Raw genomic sequence first — 22,785 nt, 5'->3', positions numbered from 1 at the left:
CCCTTTGATGCTTCAGCTTCAAATAACTGCTGATTTACTTTTTGTGATTGTAGTTATGTTTCCTAGAATTTCATATAAATGGAATCATACAGTAGATACACTTATGTTTGACATTTTCTACTTAATAGTGTAATTTGCTTTTTTAGTGTAATGTTTTTGAGATTCATCCATGTTGGGTATGTTAATATTTAGTTTTCTTTTTTATTGCTAAATAGTTTTTCTTAATAAGAGTATGTCTTAGTCCACTTTGTGCTGCTATAACAGAATACCTGAGACTGGACAATTTATAAAGAACAGAAATTTATTGGCTTATAGTTCTGGAGGCTGGGAAGTCCAAAATCAAGGCACCAGCATCTGGTGAGGAAGCTCTTGATGCATTATCACATGGCAGAAAGGTAGAAGGGCAAAAAGAGAGAGAAGGGGGCTGAACTCACCCTTTTATAATGGCGTTAATCTCACCCCTATGAGGGCAGAGCCCTCATGGCCTAATCATCTCTTAAAAGTCTCAGCTTGTAATACTGTTATAATGGCAATTAAACTTCAACATGAGTTTTAGAGGAGACATTCAAACCATGGCAGAGTACAACTGCAATTTGTTTATTCATTCATCAGTTGATGGATGTTTCGTTTCATTGCTTTCAGTTTTTGGCTATTATAAATAATGCTGCTGTACACATTTTGTACACATTTGTGTATGGGTCCTTCTGTGGACATATGTTTTTATTTCTCTTGGATAAGTACTTAGGAGTGTAATTGCAGGGTCCTTTGACAAATGTGTGTTAAATTTAAAAGAAACTGCCAAAAATTTCCCCAGAGTCCATCTATATTATTTAGCATTCCTCCCAACAGTGTATGAGCATTTTAGTTGTACCAAATCCTTATCAGCACTTGGAATTGTTAGTTTTCTTAACTTTAGTCATTCTAGTGGGTGTTCAGTGGTATCTCATTTTAATTTGCATTTCCCTGATGACTAGTGATGTTAAGCATCTTTTCATTGTTACCAATTATTTGGATAAGTTTTTAATGAAGTGCCAATTCAAGTCATTTGTTCATATTTAAAAATATGGTCTTCAGCCTGATGGCCTTCAAACTTCAATTGTAGCATTGGATTTTCTCTGGGTCTGCAGCTTCTGGCCTACTCTGCAGATTTTGGACTTGCTAGCCTTCATAATCTTGTGAGCCAATTCCTTGAAAGCAAATCTGTTTTTATACATAGACACAATATATTCTGTTTTTCTGGAGAACCCTGCTAATACACTGGCCTTTGGTGACTGGCTTCTTGTACTTAGTATAGTGTTTTTGAGGTTCATCTATGTTGGAATAGGTATCAGTGTTTTTATTTTTGTTTTGTTTTGTTGTGTTGTGTTTTTTTTTGGGGGGGGGGGTGGTGGTGCAGTGGCTCACACCTATAATCCCAGCACTTTGGGAGGCCAAAATGGGAGGATCATTTGAAGTCAGGAGTTCCAGACTACCCTGGGCAACATACTAAGACCCTGTCTCTACAAAAGATACAAAAATTAGCTGGGCATGGTATGTGCACCTGTAGCCCAAGCTACTCGGGAGGCTGAGGTGGGAGGATCTTGAGCCCAGGAGGTGGAGACTGCAGTGAGCCATGATCATACCACTGCACTCCAGCCTAGGTGACAGACTGAGACCCTGTCTCTAAAACAACAACAACAACAACAACAAGAGTACAGCCTTTACCTCCTTCAGTAGTTCCCACCTCAGTACAGAGTTATCACTCCTTTCTCTGAACTTAGATTTATAATGTTTTAGTGATGTAGCCTAACCTTAACATTCTACAGATGAATAAACAAATCTAGCACTTATCTGATTTGCCCAAAGTTGTTCTTATGCAATCTATTTTCTGTGCAACTGAGATGGCATTTATCTGCTATTTTATGTGGCCTTTTTATGAATAAATGTCATGTTTCTCCTTCAGGTCGGAACTAAACCTCAGGGTTCTTTGAAACCCCAATTATCTCAGATGTTTGCTGGGAACAGTGATAATGATAATGAGCATCATATTGAGGTAGAGGAAGAGGGCTGGTTAGTGGGTACTGGTTTAGAGGTACTTTTTAAAGGAAGCAAAAGCACATTTTGGACATGCAAAATATTAAGCTCAGAGCTTAGACACTTGGTAAAAAACAAGGGTCTGTGTGAGGAGAGCTCTGAGAAAAGGGTTGTCAGACAGAAGCCAGATTTCTCAAGAAGGACCTCTAAACAGCATTAAGGAAAAAAAAAAAATCCCACATAGAATCATCTAAAAAAAGCGATGCCCAGTATTTGGGAAAGAGAAACGAATGATAATAGCACCAGATTTAGAGTCAGCTACCCAATAGATTCAAATTTCAACATTACCACATCCAAGCTGCATTGCCTTGGGCAAATTATTTAACTTTCTGTGCCTCAGTTTTCTCATTTCTGCCTACCTAAGGACTGTATTAGGAAGATTAAATAAAATGTATGTAGGCCGAGCACGGTGCCTCACACCTGTAATCCCACCACTTTGGGAGGCTAAGGTGGGCGGATCACCTGAGGTCGAGAGTTCCAGACCAGCCTGACCAACATGGAGAAACCCCATCTCTACTAAAAACACAAAATTAGCCAGGCATGGTGGCGCATGCCTGTAATCCCAGTTACTTGGGAGGCTGAGGCAGGAGAATCACTTGAACCCGGGAGGCGGAGGTTGCGGTGAACTGAGATTGCACCATTGCGCTCCAGCCTGGGCGACAAGAGCGAAACTCCGTCTCAAAACAACAACAACAAAAGCATGTAAAGCGCTTAGGTCAGTGCCTTCCTTTTAAGGCACTCTTTTAATAGTTGTTAATAGGAGAAGGGTTTTCTTGAGAAGGGAGGAAGGGACGCGAAGAGGAATGGTCCTTGGCACATTTTGATGACAAGGAGGTGGGATTCTGAAACACAGGGTGTGTTCATAAAGAGAGCTGGAGTGAGAAGAGGGGGCAGCACATGTTTCCAGTGAGGATTAGCGGGGTGTCACAGCCACTGTAGGAAGCGGAAGGCCTGAGAAGTGTCAAGCCAACAACACGCCTTCCGGGGTGCGTCAGGGAAGGCAGCAGTTGAAGATTAGCGCTTAAATGCTGTGAGTGCTTCTATGACAAACGGCACATCTTCTGGGGAAACTTAGAGCTCGGGAAAGGCCTTATTAGCGGGGGACAGGGACGGGGCAGAGGCAAGTGTCGACAGTCCCCTCAGAGTGACCGAGAGGCCAGTGAAGGAAGATGAGGTGGGAAGAAAATGGTGGTGCCACCTCTCCCGGCTTCCCTTCGCACTCTTTCTAGCCACAGCCCCGCTGGAGTGGTCACTCTCTGGAAGCCGCGGGGAAACAACCTTTTTTGTCCAGCTTGATAGCCCCAACCGGACCGAGGGTGCAGAAGAACCAGGGTGGCGAGCGCCGCTAAGCCCAACGCCTGACTGCTCAGGGGTGCCTGGGCGGTATCAGTGTTTTACTGCTTTTGTGACTGGATAATACTTGGTTGTATGTATATACCACATTTTATTTATCCATTCATCAGTTGATGGACATTTGGTTTTGTTTTTTTCCCACTTCTTGACTGTTATGAGTAATGCTGTTGTGAACATTTGTGTGCAAATTTTTGTTTAGCATTTGTTTTCTCTCGAGTATATACCTTGGGGTGGAATTGTTGTGTCATGTAGTAATTCAGTGTTTAACTTTTTGAGGAACTGCCAAGCTGTTTTGTGTAGCAGATACATAATTTTATGTTCTCACCAGCAATGCATGAGGGTTCTAATTTCTTCACATCCTGGCCAATGCTTATTATTTTCTGTTTTTGTTTTGTTTTGTGTTGTTTTACAGCCATCCTAGTGGGTAGGAAGTAGTACCTCATTGTGTGTTTATTTTTGGAAGCAGGGTCTTGCTCCATTGCTGAGGCTGGAGTGCAGTGGCACAATCATAGCTACTGCAACCTGGAACTCCTGGGCTCGGTGATTCTTCTACCTCAGCCTCCTGAGTAGCTGGGACAATAGGCATGTACCACTACCTCCAGCTAATTAATTTTTTTATTTTGTAGAGATGGTGTCTTACTATGTGGGCCAGGCTGGCTTTGAACTCCGGGGCTCAGGTGATCCTCCTGCTTCAGTCTCCCAAAGTGTTGAGATTACAGGGATGAGCCACTGGCACCTGGATTTAAATTTTGTTGAAGTCCATTTTACCTGTTTTTTCTTCGTTGTTTGTGCTTTTGGTTTCCCATCTAGGAATGCATTGCAAAATCCAAGGTCATGAAGAATTGCCCCTGTGTTTTCCTTTAAGAGTTTTATAGTTTTAGCTGTTACATTTAAGTCTTTGAGCCATTTTAAATTTTATATTTGAAATGAGATAGGGATCCACTTTCATTTTTTGCATGTGGAAATCTTGTCTTGGCACCATTTGTTGAAGAGATTATTCTTTCTCAATTTAGTGCTCTTGGCACCCTTGTTGAAAATCAGCTGATCATAGATGTTTGTTTGTTTTTTCTGGACTATCAATTCTATTCCAACTATCCATACTGTAAACAAACTAGATCCAACAGGTGTATACAGAACACTCCACCCAATGAAGTAGAGTGTATATTTTTCTCAAGTACACATAAAACATTTTCCAGGATAGATCATATGTTAGATTATAAGCAATTATCAGTTAATGTTAAAAGATCAAAATCATATAAAGTATTTTCTTTACCCATAGTGGAATGAAGCTAGAAATCAATTAATAGAAGGGGACAGAAAATATGCAAATATGTAGAAATTAAACATACTCTTAAACAATGAGTAGATCAAAGAAGTCACTAGGGAGATTAGAAAACACTTTGAGACAAATGAGAACAAAAATATACAATACCAAAACTTATGTTGTGAAACTAGTATTCAGGGAAAACTTAACAGTTGTAAATGCTGTGTTAAAAAAGAAGAAAGATCTCAAGTTAACAACCTAGCTTTATACCCTAAGAATTAGGAAAAGAGCAAGCTAAACCCAAAAGGAAAAAATAATAAAGGTTAGATCAGAGAAAAATGATATAGAATAGAAAAATGATGAAGAGAATCAATGAAACTAAAGTTGGTACTTTGAAAAGATAACTTATTGGCAAACCTTAGATTAGAAGAAGAGCTGGGCACCATGGGCTATGCAAGTCTAGTCCTAGCTACTTGGAGGCCGAGGCAGGAGGATCGCTTGAGCCCAGGAGTTTGAGCCCAACTGGGATAACATAGCAAGACTCTGTCTCTAAAACACATAGACAGATAGAGAGAGAGAGTAAATATGTACAAACAGAAAATACAGTGGAGATACTACTAAAACAGATAGACAGAGAGAGAGAGTAAATATGTACAAACAGAAAATACAGTGGAGATACTACTACCTTACAGAAACTAAAAGGATTATAATAACATGAATAATAATTCTTCAAAAATTAGATAATTTAGGTGAAATAGATAAATCTTAGAAACACACAAATTACTAAAACTGATTACAGAAAAAAATAGAAATTCTCAATAACAAGTGAAGGGATTGAATCAGTAATTAGGGAAAAAAAAAAAAAAAAGCACCGCACAAGAAATAATGGGACTAGATGGTTCCACTGATGAATTCTGCCAAACAGTTAATGATGAATTAACACCAATCCTACTAAAACTATTCCAAAAAAACAGAAGAAAAGGGAATGCTTCTAACATATTCTGAGGCCGTCTTTACCCTTATACAAAAATCAAACAGATACCAGAAGAAAACTACAGACTACTATTTCTTGTGAAGAGAGTTGCAAAAACAAACAAACAAACCTAGGAAACTGAATCCAACAACAAATCATTAAAAGGATTATCCACCACGACCAAGTGGGATTACACACCTGCAATCCCAGGGAGCCACCTGGGAGGCTGAGGCAGGTGGATGGCTTGAGCTCAGAAGTTTAAGACCAGCCTGGGCAGCATGGTGAAACCCCATCTCTACAAAAAAATACAAAAATCAGCCAGGCCTGGTGGTGCATACCTGTAGTTCTAGCTATTTGGGAGGCTGAGGTGGGAGGATTGCTTGAGCCTGGGAGGTTGAGGCTGCAGTGAGCTGAGATTGTGCCACTATACTCCAGCTTGGATGACCAGAGTGAGACCGTCTCAAAAAAAAAAAAAAAAAAAAAATCCATCAATGAAATACACCACATTAGTAAGAGGAAGGACAGAACCACATGATTATCTCAGTAGAGGCAGAAAAAGCATTTGACATAATTTAACACTCTTTCATGATAAAAAGACTCAGAAAACTAGGAATGGAAGGAAATTTCCTTTTTTTATTTTTTGTTTTGAGACAAGGTCTCACTCTATCCCCCAAGCCAGAGTGTAGTGACACGGTCTAGGCTGGGGAAACATGGAAACGTCCTTAACATGTTAAGGGGCACATATGACAAGCTCACAGTAACATCGTACTCAGTGGTGAAAGACTGAACACTTTCCCCGTAAGTTCAGGAAGAACACAAGGATGCACCTTTTTACCATTGCTATTCTCTTGTGGTTTGACATTCTATAATTCTATCTGGAAGTGGTATTTGCTTTCTTTCTTCCTGTCCTGTCCTGTCCGTCCTTTCCTTTCCTTTGCTCTGTCACCCAGGCTGGAGTGCAGCAGCACAATCTCGGCTCACTGCAACCTCTGCCTCCCGTGTTCAGGCGATTCTCCTGCCTCAGCCTTACCAGTAGCTGGAATTACAGGCGCCCGCCACCACACCTGGCTAATTTTTAAAATATTTTTAGTAGAGGCAGGGTTTCATTATGTTGGCCAGGCTGGTCTCAAACTCCTGACCTCAAGTGATCCACCTGCCTTGGCCTCCCTAAGAGCTGGGATTACAGGCTTGAGCCACTGTTTCCTGCCTGCTTTCTTTTTTAAATACAAGAAATTTAAAAATTCATTTTAAATATTTGGTTACATATTATCTCTTTCATGGCAGCATTTTGCTCATGGGTGTCCTTCCGCTACCATGTTTTTCCTGTTCTGTTTCTTCTTCTCTTAAAAATTTTACATTTGTTTAGATACCTTGTTCCTTCTTCCTTTATGATGGTTTATTTTTGAATGAGAAGGTTTTTTTGTTTTGTTTTGTTTTTTGTTTTTTTCTACAGCACTTTAGGATATTAGATGTTGGTAGCTCAGGGTTGTGTCTTTCAAATTTACAGCAATTTTGTTGGTGAGCAGGTTTTGTGCATAATTTTTTTTTTTTTTAATCCTCAGCCAGTCAGTGAAGATTGCTGCTGCAGGGCTGTTCATAGTGTAGGCTCTCTCACTATCTTTTTGCCACACCAGCAACTCAGTTTCTGCCAGCGTGGCTTGTTTGTGTGATTCCTTATTTAGTTCTGTCTCCTCTACTTCTTCAAACTATGAACAGGAAAGCTTCCTCCGCCAGCCCATGTTCCCTGCTTTTGTTGTTGCAAATGCAGAATTTAAGTTTAATACCTCAGGAAGTATGCTTGTACAAAGGTACTCCCGCTTTGAGTTTTGGAGCCTTGTGCCTTACCTTTCTCCTCTTATTCCAAGTTGTCTCTCCTTATGGCATATCATTCCCTTATATGTCCATACATATGTTTCCTAGTTTTATTGGAGATCATATTTCCAGTTATGTTTCTTACTCTCTTTGTTTCTTTTGGGTGATTTCTGACTGGAGAAGAGGGGAGATTCTGACTTTGTTATTTAAGATGAGAAGTACTTAAAATGTGTTTTTTGTTAGTGTTTTGCACATTCATTTACTGAAAATGTTAAAACTGAATTAGATTTCATATTTATAAGCTGTGGAATGTGATATTGTCACTTATTTAGCAAATACTTTAATACATTTGCTGTGTGCCAAGTTTATCCCAATATGTACTTAATTAATCCTCATAATAATCCTATGAGGTAGGTTTTCTTTTTATTCTTATTTTATTGATAGGAAACTGAAGCACAGTCAGGAAAGTTAACTCACTCAAGGTCACCTAATTAATAGGAAATAAGAACACTTCTAATTTTCATTCTATGACTATAGCATTTGTGGGCCTTGGTGTCATCTGTTTATACTGTATTCAAATGAATCCCTTGAGAGCAGGGTCTGTGTTTCATTCATCTTTATATTCTCATTGCATATTTAGTAGAATTCCTGAAATCCAGAAGATATTTAATGGATGTTAGAGAATTAATATTTTTTATTAGGAGCCAAATAATTTGCTTTCTGCCAGACTTACATAGTTTTAGTTGTTCGTTCCGCTTGCCTTGTTAAAAAACTTTTTTGTTTGTATTCTCAGGTCATCATTTTAGTGCTATTGCAGTATTTACTGTAATAATACCTTTACAAACAGCCACTGTATTCCAGAACAAAATTAAGATATTTCTTTATGAAACAATTATCAATTTGCTGATAATAAAAGCACTAGTTCCCTTACACAAGTTTGCTGCCCATGCTAAAAATATTTTTATATACTAACATTAGGTATATTTAAGCAGTGTCATTTATAAAATAACAGGGGTCAAGTATCGTAGCAAAAATGAAGTGGCCATCTTGTTCATTTGTTTTTGTTACTGAGCTTTACTCCATTTAAGAATAAATATGTTACTGTTTATCCATGATCCCATTGATGGACAACTGGACTGTTTTTGGCTATTTATGACTAAAGATGGTATAAATATTTTTGTAGAAGTGTTTTTGTGGACACGTTTTCATTTCTCTTGGTATATAACTAGTATTGGAATTGTTATATCAAAATAAATGTAAGTTTAATTATGTAAGACCAGACTTTTCCCCAAGTGGTTGTACCATTTTACATTCCCACCAACAGCATGTTAGAGTTCCATTGCCCTTTATCCTCATTGCTATAGTTCAGTCTAATTTTTACCATTCTGGTAGATTTGTTTATCTTTATTCTTTTTTTTTTTTGGTGCAGGGAGACAGAGTCTTGCTCTGTAGCCCAGGCTGGAGTGCATTGGCATGGTCTTGGCTCATTGTAACCTCTGCCTCCCGGGTTCAAGTGATTCTCTTGCCTCAGCCTCCCGGGTAGCTGGGATTACAGATGTGCGCCATCACACCTGGCTAAGTTTTGTGTTTTTAGTAGAGACGGGGTTTCGCCATGTTGGCCAGGCTGGGCTTGAACTCCTGACCTCAAGTTGTCCGCCTGACTTGGCCTTCCAAAGTGTTGGGATTATAGGCATGAGCCACCACACCCAGTCCCATCTTTATTCTTAACATTCATCAGCTGGATGTGGTGGCTCACGCCTGTAATCCCAACACTTTGGGAGGCTGAGGTGGGCAGATCCCCTGAGGTCGGGAGTTCGAGATCAGCCTAACCAACATGGAGAAACCCTGTCTCTACTAAAAATACAAAAAAAATTAGCTGGGCGTGGTGGTGCATGCCTGTAATCCCAGCTACTTGGGAGGCTGAGGCAGCAGAATCACTTGAACCCAGGAGGCGGAGGTTGTGGTGAGTCAAGACCGCGTCATTGCACTCCAGCCTGGGCAACAAGAGTGAAACTCCGTCTCAAAAAAAAAAGAAATCATCAATACCCCATCTTCACTACCACCATTGATAATTTGAACATTCTTAGGGGTTTTGCTTATCTTGGTGATGAATTTAAATGGGTTCATTACAGCTCTTCTAAGACAGCTCTCAATTCTGACACCAGCTGTAAATTCGAGAATCCCTAATACCTCCTTCACTTTGACACCAACTTCAAGGTTGGAGGTCTCCAAGACCACTTTTACTTCTGACACGACTTGCAATTTTGTGGGTTCCAAAACCACTTTAGATTCAATAATTTGCCAGGACTCTCAGAGCTCACTGAAAGTTTACTCAGTAAGGTTATGATTTATTATAGCAAAAGAGTAGAGTTTAAAATCAGCCAAGGGAAAAGGTGTACAGGGCAGGGTCTAAGAGAGTTCCAATCAGAGCTTCCCATTGTCCTCTGTGGAACTGTACAGTGTTCACTTCTTCTGCAATGATGTGTGACAGTATGCACAGAGTCTTGCCAATTAGGAAAGCCTACCTGAGTCTTGGTATGCAGTTTTTATTGCGGTTCAGTCACTTAGACATGATTACTACTCATGCGGCTGGCCTTAGCCTCCAGCCTCTCCAGAGGTTGAGATGATACTGAGTGACCCAAGGCTCATCATCCCACCCACCCCCGATGAAATCACATTGTTAGCATAGACTATTTGGTGTGGCCCAAGGTCCCCAGGTAGACAAAAACACTTATGTCAGGCAAGATATTCCCAGGGCTTAGAGATTACCTCCCAGGAGCCAAAGACGAAGGTAAGACCTGTCTTTGGGTAGGGTTAATCCTTTACTCTGTACTCCAATGCCCTCCTTGATTCAATATATACAAAATGCTTGTTTTAACTGATCTAATGTGACCAAAGTCAAGAAACTTAATTGGTCCATGTGGATGTAGATTGTGATCTTGGTTCTGCCTGTCTCAGGAGCTAACCTACTGAGCTATTAATCAAATTTATGAAGAGTCTGAAAACTGATTATGTAGTTTTTGTCTATTGTTTCAGTCATTCATTCAGCAAACATTTTTTGAACTTTTTACAATGTTCAATCACTGTGCCAAACATATAAATACTAAGATACAGAGTATACTTAAATGCTCTCAGGGAGCTCCATAGTCAATTCATAGACAATTACAATACTTAAAGCGGATGCTATGCTAGAAGATGCCGGGCCAGGTATGGTGGCTTGTTCCTGTAATCCCAGCACTTTGGGAGGCTGAGGTGGAAGAATCACTGGAAGCCAGGAGTTTGAGATCAGCCTCAGCAACATAGCAAGACCCCATCTCTACAAAAAAAAAAACTTAAAAAATTAGCCGGGTGTGGTGGTGTACACCTATAGTCCCAGCTACTTGGGAGGCTAAGGAGGGAGGATCCTCTCATGAGTTAGAGGCTGCTGTGAGCTATGATCGCACCAATGTACTCCAGCCTTAGTGATGGAGCAAGACCCTACCTCTAAAAAAGAAGATGCTGGAGGATCTCAGAGGAGGTATATCTGAATCACAAGAGGAATTCAGGAACGCTTCTCAGATGAGATCATACTTTCAGCTAGGTTTTTTTTTTTTGAGACTGAGTCTCATTCTGTCGCCCAGGCTGGAGTGCAGTGGCACGGTTTCAGCTCACTGCAACCTCTGCCTCCCCGGTTCAAACAATTCTCCTGCCTCAGCCTCCTGAGTAGCTGGGATTACAACTGCATGCTACCACGCCTAGCTAATTTTTTGTATTTTTAGTAGAGATGGGGTTTCACCATGTTGGCTAGGCTAGTCACGAACTTCTGACCTCAAGTCATTCACCTGCCTCGGCCTCCCAAAGTACTGGGATTACAGGCATGAGCCACCACGCCCAGCCTCAGCTAGGTTTTAAAGAATGAGGAAGAGTTAGGCCAAATAACAGGGGAGGAAATTCCAAGTGGAAAAGACCACATTTGCTAGAACATGAAAGCATGAGCCTACTGGTCCTTTTAAGAAACTTAGCTGGGGCATAACGTGTGAATGTGGTTTGACATTCTATAATTCTGTCTGGAAGTGATACTTGCTTTCTTTTCTTTTTTCTTTTTTTTGAGATGGAGTCTCACTCTGTGGCCCAGGCTGGAGTGCAGTGGCGTGATCTTGGCTCACTGCAACCTCCGCCTCCTGGGTTCAAGTGATTCTCCTGCCTCAGCCTCCCATGTAGCTGGGATTACAGGCACCTGCCACCACACCTGGCTAATTTTTTTTGTCGTCTGTATTTTTAGTAGAGATGGGGTTTCACCATGTTGGCCAGGCTGGTCTCGAACTCCTGACCTCAAGTGATCCTCCCACCTTGGCCTCCCAAAGTGCTGAGATTACAGGCGTGAGCCGCCATGCCTGGTCTGAAACGTGTCTTTACATACAGATTTATACATGAATGTGGGTGGCAGCATTATCCATAATACTCAAGATGTGGAAACCCAAATGTCTATCAATAAATGAATGAATAAACAAATTGTAGTATACTCATAGAATGGAACATTATTCAGCCATAAAAACAAATGAAGTATTGATACATACTACAACTTGGATAAACCTTACAAATGTGTGCTAAGTGAAAGAAGTCAGACACAAAAGGTCACATATAATTTCTTTCATATGAAATATCCAGAATAGGCAAATTTGTAGAGACAAAAAATTAGATTAGTAGTTGACAGGGGAGGAGAAGAAAGGCGAATGAAGTGTGATTACTTAATGGGTCTGGAGTGTTCTGGGTGATGAAAAAGTTTGAAATTAGGGAGAGGTGGTGGTGGTTGTACAACATTTGTGAATGCACTAAATGTCACTGAATTGTTTGCTTTAAAACAGTTGATTGTATATTATGTGAATTTCATCTCAATAAAAACATGCATTATATATATGCATATAGTTTACATTCAAATAGTACAAAGAGGAATGTAGTAAAAGGTCTTTCTTCTACTACTACTGCCAGTTTCTTCATGTGGAGCCCTTGTTAGGCTAGTCTCATGTGATATTTTAGGGAGTTCTGTCACAGTGATTTCTAAGGGAACTAGAGTAGGCATTTTTGCACAGGACAGTTTTTGACGTGAGGAAATGCTGTAATTAAGAAGTATTGTAATTACCATAAATATATATGTGTAAACATTTTTATATGAAAAGATAGTATACATTGTTCTGTACATTTTTTGTTTACTTAACATTAGATCTTCCTATCAAGTTATCCCAACACAATTTACTGATAATTCATCTTTTTTCCCTGAGAATTTTCAGTTACTAAATTTGTAGATATATTTAGGTATATTCCTGATTCCTAACTTTTGTTTTATTGTCTCTGTCTACTTATGTTCCATTGCCAACCTATTTTAATTACTGTCACTTTAAAATTAATTTTTAACATCTGGTAAGGGTAGGCTTTTTAAAAAAATATTACTCTTTCTCAGAATTTTTATGGCTATTTTTACATGCTCATTTTTCTGTGTGAAAATGCTTATCTAGTTAAAGAAAAATACTGTACTTTTGGATTAATGGCAGTTTTTCTCAATCTCCCAGGCCTTGGCAACCACTAATTTACCTTTTGTCTCTCTGGACTTGCTTATTCTAGACACTTTGTATAATGAAATTCTAAAATATATGGCCTTTTGCATCCGTTTTCTTTCACTTAGCGTAATGTTATTGAGGTTCATCCATATTGTAGCATGTATCAGTGCTTCATTCCTTCTTATGGCTGAATAACATTCCATTATATAAATATACTACATCTTGTTTATACATTCATCAGTTGGTGGACATGTGGGTTGTTTGCACTGTTTGGATATTATGAATAATGCTGCTGTGAACATTCATTTACCAGTTTTTGTGTGGACATGTGTTTTAAGTGTTCATGTATATACACCTAGGAATAGAATTGTTGGATCATATGCTAATGATGTGTTTAACCAGTTTGGGAATTCCCAGACTGTTTTCCACAGAACCTGCACCATTTACTTTTCCACTAACAAACACTGTATGAGAGTTCTGATTTCTTCACATACTTACCAATACTTGTTATTGTCTGTTTTATTATAGCACCCATTAATATTTTTTAAAAGTTTTATGAGACATTGATTCAGAATTTTAGCAAATGCCTTTTCATCTTACATGGAGATTATCAGGTTTCTTCTGCTGTGCTATCTTGATATATATATGATACATTATAATGAATAGATTTCCAAATATTTATTATGTGAATTTTGAGTAGTTGTTATCCCAGATTTGTTTTTTGGTTTAAAACAGGAAATTAGTTGGTAGACAAGTAACTTTTTACTAACAACTAAAAATGCCACTGAGAATATTTAAATTAGTTGATATGCACATCAAGGGTACAAAAGCTATTCCTTTTTCTTGTGGACTTCACGTGAATGTCCTTATTTTAAAATGAGTTATGTGTAAACTTAAAAGGGTAATAAATATATAATTTAAATATTTCCTTTTTTGTGAAATATAAAAAAATCCAACCTTCTACAAAATATATAGGTAGGTTTTTTAGATTTTTTTAAATGGTGAAAGTGTGAACTAGTTCATTTTAATTAGTCTCTTTTGCTTGGGTATTTGTAGTGGGTAGGGAGATAACATTTGGTAGTGCTGGTCATAATAATTTCTTAGTCCAATTTTAGAAAAACAACATGAGTGTAAAAAAAGTGTGTGTACATGTTTATGAATGTGCATTTTTTTTAAAAAGGACTTTTTTTTTCAAACATTATATGTTTACTAAAACACCAGAAATTATGGAAAGCAAAAGAAGAAAGTAAAGGAAGCCTATACCATGACCCAGAGAAAACTTTCATTACTATTTTAGTACACACACACAAACACACACACAGACACATATGTATACAATCATGCATTGCTTAATGATGGGGATACATTCTAAGAAGTGCATTGTTAGGTAATTTTGTCATTGTGTGAACATCATGGAGTACGCTTACACAAACCATAGCCTACTACACACCTAAGCTATATGATATAGCTCCTAGGCTACAAACCTGTACAACATGTTACTGTACTGAATACTGTAGGCAGTTGTAACACGATGGTATTTATATATCAAAACATACCTAAATATAGGAAAGATACAACAAAAATATGGTATGAAAGATTAAAAAATGGGCTGGGCAGTGTGGCTCATGCCTGTAATCCTAGCACTTTGGGAGGGCAAGGCAGAAGGATTGCTTGAGGCCAGGAGTTCAGGACTAGCCTAGGGAACATAGCAAGGAATGGAACAACAACAACAGTTAGCCACATGTGGTGGCGTGTGCCTGTAGTCCTAGCTACTTAAGAGGCTGAGGTGAGAGGATCACTTGAGCACAGGAGTTGAAAGTTGAGAGTAAGCTATGATTGCATCACTGCACTCCAGCCTGGGAGACTGATGGAAAAAGATGAAAAATGGTATTACTGTGTAGGGCACTTGCCATGAATGGAGCTTAGGAGACTGGAGCTTGCTCTGGGTGAGTCAGCGAGTGCCATGTGAATGTAAAGGCCTAGGAAACTAATGTATACTGCTGTAGGCTATTTATTTATTACACTATACACTTAGGCTGCACTAAATGTATTTTAAAAACTTTTTTTTTTTTTTTTTTTGAGACAAAGCCTCGCTCTGTTGCCCAGGCTGGAGTGCAGTGGTGTGATCTTGACCCACTGCAGCCTCTGCCTCCCAGGTTCAAGCAATTCTCCTGCCACAGCCTTCCGAGTAGCTGGGACTACAGGCATGCGCCACCATGCCTGGCTAATTTTTGTATTTTTAGTAGAGATGGGGTTTCACCATGTTGGCAGGCTGGTCTCAAACTCCTGACCTCAAGTGATCCACCTGCCTTGGCCTCCCAAAGTGCTGGGATTACAGGGTGAGCCACCATACCTGGCCCAAAAACTTTTCTTTCTTCAGTAATAAATAAATTAACCTTAGCTTACTGTAACTTTTTTACTTTATAAACTTGTAAATTAAAATTTTTTTGACTTTTGAAATAGCATTTAGCTTAAAACACATATTGTACAACTATATAAAAATATTTTCTTTATATCTTTATAAGCTTTTGACTATTTTTACAAATTTTTATTTTTTTGTACTTTTAAAATCTTTTTGCCAAAAACAAAGACACACATACATTAACCTAGGCCTACACACTGTCAGAATCATCAATATTATTGTCTTCTGCCTTCACCTCTTGTCCCATAGGAGGTCTTCAGGGTCAGTAACATGCATGGAGCTGTCATCTCCTGTGATACAATGCCTTTTTCTGGTATACCTCCTGAAGGAACTGCCTGAGGCTGTTTTACAGTTAGCTATAGGACCTCATATAATTGGAATCATACAGTATTTGTGTGTATTTGATTGACTTATTTCACCTTGCATAATATTCTTAAGGTTCATCCATATTGTAGCATACATCAGATTTGTCTTCCTTTTTAAAGCTGAATAATATTTCATTGTATATACCACATTGTATTTATCTATTCATTTCTGGGACACTTGGATTACTTCCCTGTTTTCATTTTAGTTATCTAATTTGCTGGTGTACAGTTGCTTATAATACTCTTACAATCTTTTTACTTCTATAGAACAGTAGTAGTGTTCACCACTTTCATTTCTGATTTTGGTAATTAGTGTTTTCCCTTTTTTCCTAAGTCCGCCTAAGTCCTAGGTAAAGTTTGTCAATTTTGTTGATCTTTCTGAAGAACCAACTTTTGGTTTCATTGATTTTCTGTATTATTTTTCTATTGTCTTTGTTTATCTCTTTTCTAATCTTTATTATTAATATTTCCTTCTTTCTGCTAACTTTGGGTTTAATTTGTTCTTTTTCTAGTTCCTTAAGTTGTGAAGTTAGGCTGTTGATTTGAGATTGATCTTTTGTTTTTTGTTTGTTTGTTTGTTTTGAGATGGAGTCTCACTCTCTTGCCCAGGCTGGAGTGCAGTGGTGCTATCTTGGCTCACTGCTACCCCCACCTCCGGGTTCAAGCAATTCTCCTGCCTCAGCCTCCCGAGTAGCTGGGACCACAGGCACGCGCCACCACGCCCAGCTAATTTTTGTATTTTTAGTAGAGACAGAGTTTTGCCATGTTGGCCAGGCCTGTCTCAAACTCCTGGCCTCAAGTGATCCACCCACCTCTATCTCTCAAAAGTGCTGGGATTACAGGCGTGAGCCACGGCACCCAGCCTCATCTTGTAAAATAATGTAAGTATTTGAAGCTGTAAATTTCCCCCATAGCACTGCTTTCTTTTCATATTTACATTTTGCCGACACATAGTTTTCTTTAGTTTTACCATTTTGCCCTTTAATTCTTTGACCATCTTTAAAACCATTGTTTTAGTATCTTTGTTTAGTAGATCTACCATCAGTTCTTTTTCAGGGACAATTTGTATTGGCTTATTTTCCCCTTTCAATGGGCCATACTTCTCTCCTTCTTAGCATGCCTTGTGATTTTTGTTGAAAACTGGAGATTTGAATGTAATAATGTGGTAACTCTGCTCATTTTTTTTTTCAAACATCAGCTTGAACCAGAATACCAGATTTGTGGTAACTCTGCTAATCAGATTCCCCTCCTTGCCCAGGGATTTTTTTTTTTAATAGTTAAAAAGTTTTTAAATGTTGTAGGTAGTCTGTACTGAGCTGTGCCTGAAGTGTTAAAATCAGGTCTTCTGAAGTCTTTTGTGAACCTGCACCTTCCCGTGGGTTTGTGTGGTGACTTTTCAATTTCTCCCTTAAATGTGGTTGCTTTAGAATGTCTTACTCTTCAAGATCTGGCTCTCAAAAGGGGAAAAAGAGAAAAATTAAGGGAGAAGGAAAAGGCATCAGTTCTTTAAACCCTCCAAAAGTCATTTCAGTCAGGAGAGCAACTTGCATCAATGTTGAGGGAAATGCAACAACAGTGGTCATCCCCTCTCTTTCAGTTGACTCCTAGTTCCAAAATGGTTACATGATTCATTCTGCCAGTGCAATTGTTACCTAGCCTGGGAGTCAGATTCCTGGTGTTTACTAAGCTGCCATCTCCCAGAATCCTCTCTCATTGCTTAACCTTGAATGCACTGGAGACTTTTTTTTAATAAACATTTTAAAAAACCATATAGTCTTCGTTTTATTGTATTGGCCATTTGAAGCACTCTTGAATAAGCATGAATCTTTAGGTTTAAGGTGAAACTTCTTCTGTTTTTCTGAAATTAAGAAATTATTTATTTACTCAAAACAAATATAGTAAGATCTTAAACAGTTATATTTTTATATAAGAAATCAAATCATTTGGTGAATTTAAATGATTTTTAAGATGAGAATTTTGGTTTCTTGCCTTTTTCTTTATTTCAGTGCTTTCCTTTTTTTTTTTTCTACTTCTTACTCTTATGTCTTTGCACTGGTGCAGTGATTTTAAGAGCACCGATACCTGGATATTCAAGGTAAATTGTCAGTAGTACCACATTTTGTTGACTCTACAATGCCTATGTTTGTAAGGTACACTGTTATTTTATATACCGTTAAGGTGGAGGAAAATACCGCCAATCATCATTAAAAGATGCATTCCAGTATCATAAATGTTAATATAGATAAAGGATGTACTGGCTAAGCGCGTTGGCTCATGCCAGTAATCCCAGTGCTTTGGGAGGCCAAGGCAGGAGGATTGCTTTGAGGCCAGGAGTTCGAGACCAGTCTGGGAAACATATCAAGACTCCATCTCTACAAGAAGTATTTAAAAATTAGCCAGATGTGGTGGTGTGCACCTGTAGTCCCAGCTACTTAGGAGGCTGAGGTGGGAAGATCTCTTGAGCCCAGGAATTAAAGGCTGCAGTGGACTAGGACCTCACCGCTGCACTCGAGCCTAGGCAACAGAACAAGACCCTGTCTCTAAAAAAAGAAAAAAGAAAAGAAAAGGATATACCTTAGAATCTTTGAAATATAATACATGTATGGAAAGTGTGCGCTCATCGTACCACAATTTGTAGTGGCCTTGTACATTGTTTTGTAATGCTTATAAAAAACTGGAATGAAGGAAACATTTTGAGCATTTTTCATATTCAGAAGCCAATCAAAATTTGATTTTCACCTTGTTTTCATTAGTTCCCTCTTACATTGGTTAAGTCCAGTAAACATCTTTAGTGCCTAATATATAGCAGCTATTCTTATAACAGTAGCCAACATTTATATAGGTTTTACCGTGTGGTAGGCACTATTTTGAGTGCTTTATATATTTCAAGTAACTAAATTTTATAATATCCCTATGAGGTGAGTACTGTTATTATCCCCATTTTAGCAAGGAGGAAACTGAGGAAGAGAGAAGTCAAATGACTTGGCCAAGGTCATACAGCTAGTAAGTGGTACAGCTGGGGTTTGAATGTAGATCCTCTGACTATGGAGACCATGCTGTTAGCAGTATTCCTAAACACGTAAAGATGAATAAAATATTGTCCTTTCCCTCACATATCTTAACCAGGCAGTATTTGAAGATGTGTTGATAGATTTACGTTAAATTATTAAGTTATCCTTCTGGTAATTAATTTTTCTTTGTATTTTTAGGACATTCAGTCAGAAGAAGGCTGCTATTGAAAGAGAGTATGCACAGGTAAGCTTGAAATTGGAGGTACCATTCTAGGTATACTTCTTTTCCGTGGCTTAAGGACAGAAATGGTTTTTGGAGAGAAGCCATAGTATCCCTATGCCGTCCTATTCTTGTTATTTCTTTCTTTTTTTTTTTTCTGAGATGGAGTCTCGCTTTGTTGCGAGGCTGGAGTACAGTGGCGCAATCTTGGCTCACTGCAACCTCCACCTCCCAAGTTCAAGCGATTCTCCTGTGTCAGCCTCCTGAGTAGCTGGGACTACAGGCGTGTGCCACCACACCCAGCTAATTTTTGTATTTTTAGTAGAGACAGGGTTTCACCATGTTGGCCAGGATGGTCTCGATCTCTTGACCTCATGATCTGCCTGCCTTGGCCTCCCAAAGTGTTGGGATTACAGGCATGAGCCACCGTGCCCAGCCCTTTTCTTGTTATTTCTATCTCATTTTGATCCCCCACTTTGCTGCATTTGAATCATTATAAAGAAGGTTGTAAACCCAGAGGAGACATTATTTACTATATTTGTAAAGTATTTACAAGTATGAATAATAATACTTTTTACAAGTATGTTGATTTATTCTTCTTTATATGCCCCATTCTCTGCAGTTTATGAAAGGTTAATTTTTCATCACGCATTTAGTTCTCATTATGACTGTTGATAAAGAGTAATAATGCTTTTAGTGGATGACATGGAGCTCTTCCTAGGGAAATTGAAGCATTTTCTTCTTTAATTTTACTTAGACCTTTAGTGGAGTCCAGATTACTAAATGTGACAAGAAAAAATTATGTTGATGTATCATTTTGTGGTTGTATAAGAATTAATAACTACTCTTTCATGTACAAAGATAATTTGATACAATTTGAAAATTTTGACCCTTTAAGCAATTACTTTATATGTGGGGTAGTATTCTAAAGTTGTTATTTCCTTCTGCAAATTGTAAAAGTTGTCTTTGTAGCAAAAATTTTAAAATATGCGAGATTGTTAGAAGGAAAAATTAACATACAGTAAATTTTCTACATGGTAACCACTATTGTTGCTACTGTTGTTATTTTCATAAATAATGAGAGATTGGGGCATGACTCTTTTAGGCTTTGTCAGATTTTTTAATGAAATTCTAATTTCATTATAGTTAATTTGGTAGCTGTCTGCCTTTATTTTTGATTTGATAATCTTAGAAGAAAATCACCTATTCCTTGAAAGCTAGACAGAACTAATTAATTCATTGGTTCAATCAGTAGTTGTTGAGTGCTTATTGTGTATCAGGTGCTTTACATAATGAATAGCATCAGTTTTAATATTTCTGTTGAATGCTTTTTCTTTTTTTTTTTTTTGAGACGGAGTCTCACTCTGTGATCCACGCTAGAGTGCAGTGGTGTGATCTCTGCTCACTGCAACTTCCACCTCCCAGGTTCAAGCGATTCTCTTGCCTCAGCCTCCTGAGTAGCTGGAATTAAGGCACATGCCACCACGCCCAGCTAATTTTTTGTATTTTTAGTAGAGACTGGGTTTCACCATGTTGGCCAGGATGGTCTCAATCTCTTGACCATGTGATCCGCCTGCCTTGGCCTCCCAAAGTGCTGGGATTACAGGTGTGAGCCACCGCGCCCAGCCGATTTTTGTATTTTTAGTAGAGACGGGGTTTTGCCATGTTGGCCAGGCTGGTCTCGAACTCCTGACCTCAGGTGATTCACCCACCTCGGCCTCCCAAAGTGCTGGGATTACAGGCATGAGTCACTGTGCCCGATCTTGAATGCTTTTTCTATGCCTGTATAATAAATACTAGTAATGATAGCTGACATTTATTGAATCCTTACTTTGTACCATGCTCTGAGTATTTTATATATGTTACCTGGTTTGATCCTTTCAAACCTGTGAAATAGCAACAGTTATGATGCCCTTTACAAATACACTTTCATACATGTACACTACATATATATTTATAAAATTGAGATGAAAGTCTATGATATGCTATTTTAGCCAAGTGTGGTGGCACATGGTTGTAATCCCAGCTAGTAGGGAGGCTGAGGCAGGAGACTTGCTTGATCCCTGGAGCCAGAGATTGCAGTGAGCTCAGATAGTGCCATTGGACTCCAGCCTGGGCGATGGGAGTGAAACCCTGTCTAAAAAAAAAAAAAATAAAAAGAAAGAAAAAAAGTCTATGATATGCTTTAAAAATTTTTAATACAAAATCAAAATTTTTATATGATACAGTCTTCTGTAACAAGATTTATTTATTTATTTATTTTTGAGATGGAGTCTCACTCTGTCACCCAGGCTGGAGTCCAGTGGCGCCATCTTGGCTCACTGCAACCTCCACCTCCTGGGTTCAAGCGATTCTCCTACCTCAGCCTCCCGAGTAGCTGGGACTACAGGTGCGTGCCACCATGCCTTCCTAATTTTTGTATTTTTAGTAGAGTTGGGGTTTCACCATGGTGGCCAGGATGATCTCGATCTCTTGACCTTGTGATCCACCTGCCTTGGCCTCCCAAAGTGTTGGGATTTCAGGCATGAGCCACAGTGCCTGGCCGATTTAAAGTTTTAATCAAGTAAATAGGACATGTTCATTATTTAAAATGTAAAATAGTACATTAAATTTTATGAAAAGTGAGTCCTCTGCTCCAATTCCAGTCTTTTTCCACAAAGATTAAAAGTGGATGTCTACTTTGGTTCTCCTGGTGATTATTTCTATTTCTTTATTTTATTTTATTTTATTTTATTTTTGTTGTTTTTTTGAGACAGAGTCTTGCTCTGTCACCCAGGAAAAACTAGAGTGCAGTAGTGCAGTCTTGGCTCACTGCAACTTCCACCTCCTGGGTTCAAGTGATTCTCCTGCCTCAGCCTCCTGAGTAGCTGGGATTACAGGTGCCTGCCATCACACCCGGCTAATTTTTGTCTTTTTAGTAGAGATGGGGTTTCACCATGTTGTCCAGGCTGGTTTTCAACTGCTGACCTCAGATGATCCGCCCACCTCAGCCTCCCAAAGTGCTGAGATGACAGGTGTGAGCCACCATGCCCAGCCTCTATGTCTTTAAATAATATGCTTATAACTGACTCTTTGTCAATTCTAGACATTATCACTTGATTACCTATAATAAATGAGAAACTTACTAAGCCATTACTCTCCAGCCTACTCTTTTCAGTATAATTGTGGCACTACTTTAGTACCTTTGTTACTTTTGTAACTCTAAATGATATATTTAAACTTGGTCTTTTTTTGTTAAATACATATATGCACATAGATATTTATGCTGTGTATCTGTGTGTAAATATGAATGTATGCAGGTACAGTGGAATTACATTTTACAGAGTGGTCAAAGTCAAATTTATCCTTGAAAAATTTATTTTCTTTCTTTCTTTCTTTTTTTTTTTTTTTTTTTGACACAGGGTCTTGCTCTATCATCCAGACTGGATTGCAGTGGCACAATCATAGCTTAGTGTAATCTTGAACTCCTGGGATCATGTGATCCTTCTGCCTCAGCCTACTGAGTGGCTGGGACTACAGGTGCATGCCACCATACCCGTCTAGTATTTTTATTTTGTAGGGACAGGATCTTACTATGTTGCCCAGGCTGGTCTCAAACTCGTGGGTTCAAGTAATTCTCCTGTCTCAGCCTCTCAAAGCGCTGGGGATTAGAGGCATGAGCTACAGCACCTGGCTGAAAAATTTCTTTAAATGTCTCTCAAATAGATTATAGCTGGTTTTGTTTATACAATCCTATATAATAATGTATGTAAACTATG

General features: G+C 38.7%; 1 protein-coding gene across 7 annotated transcripts in view; it reads left to right on the top strand.

The window, feature by feature from the left end:
* The window catches only part of FCHSD2 (FCH and double SH3 domains 2), a 308,605-nt gene that overhangs the window by 43,766 nt on the left and 242,054 nt on the right, over positions 1-22,785 (top strand). For 6 of the 7 annotated variants that reach the window (XM_002822208.4, XM_024254856.3, XM_054526013.2 and 3 more), the window contains one exon: positions 19,006-19,051. The exons of the other annotated variant lie outside the window; for it this stretch is intronic. In XM_002822208.4, the coding sequence (XP_002822254.1) occupies positions 19,006-19,051 (46 nt within the window). The remainder of the gene's footprint in view (positions 1-19,005; positions 19,052-22,785) is intronic. 7 annotated transcript variants of the gene reach the window in all.

Source organism: Pongo abelii, chromosome 9, assembly GCF_028885655.2.
Source record: "Pongo abelii isolate AG06213 chromosome 9, NHGRI_mPonAbe1-v2.0_pri, whole genome shotgun sequence".
In the NCBI taxonomy this organism is placed as follows: Eukaryota; Metazoa; Chordata; class Mammalia; order Primates; family Hominidae; genus Pongo; species Pongo abelii.
This window is presented reverse-complemented; position numbering and strand designations above follow the sequence as displayed.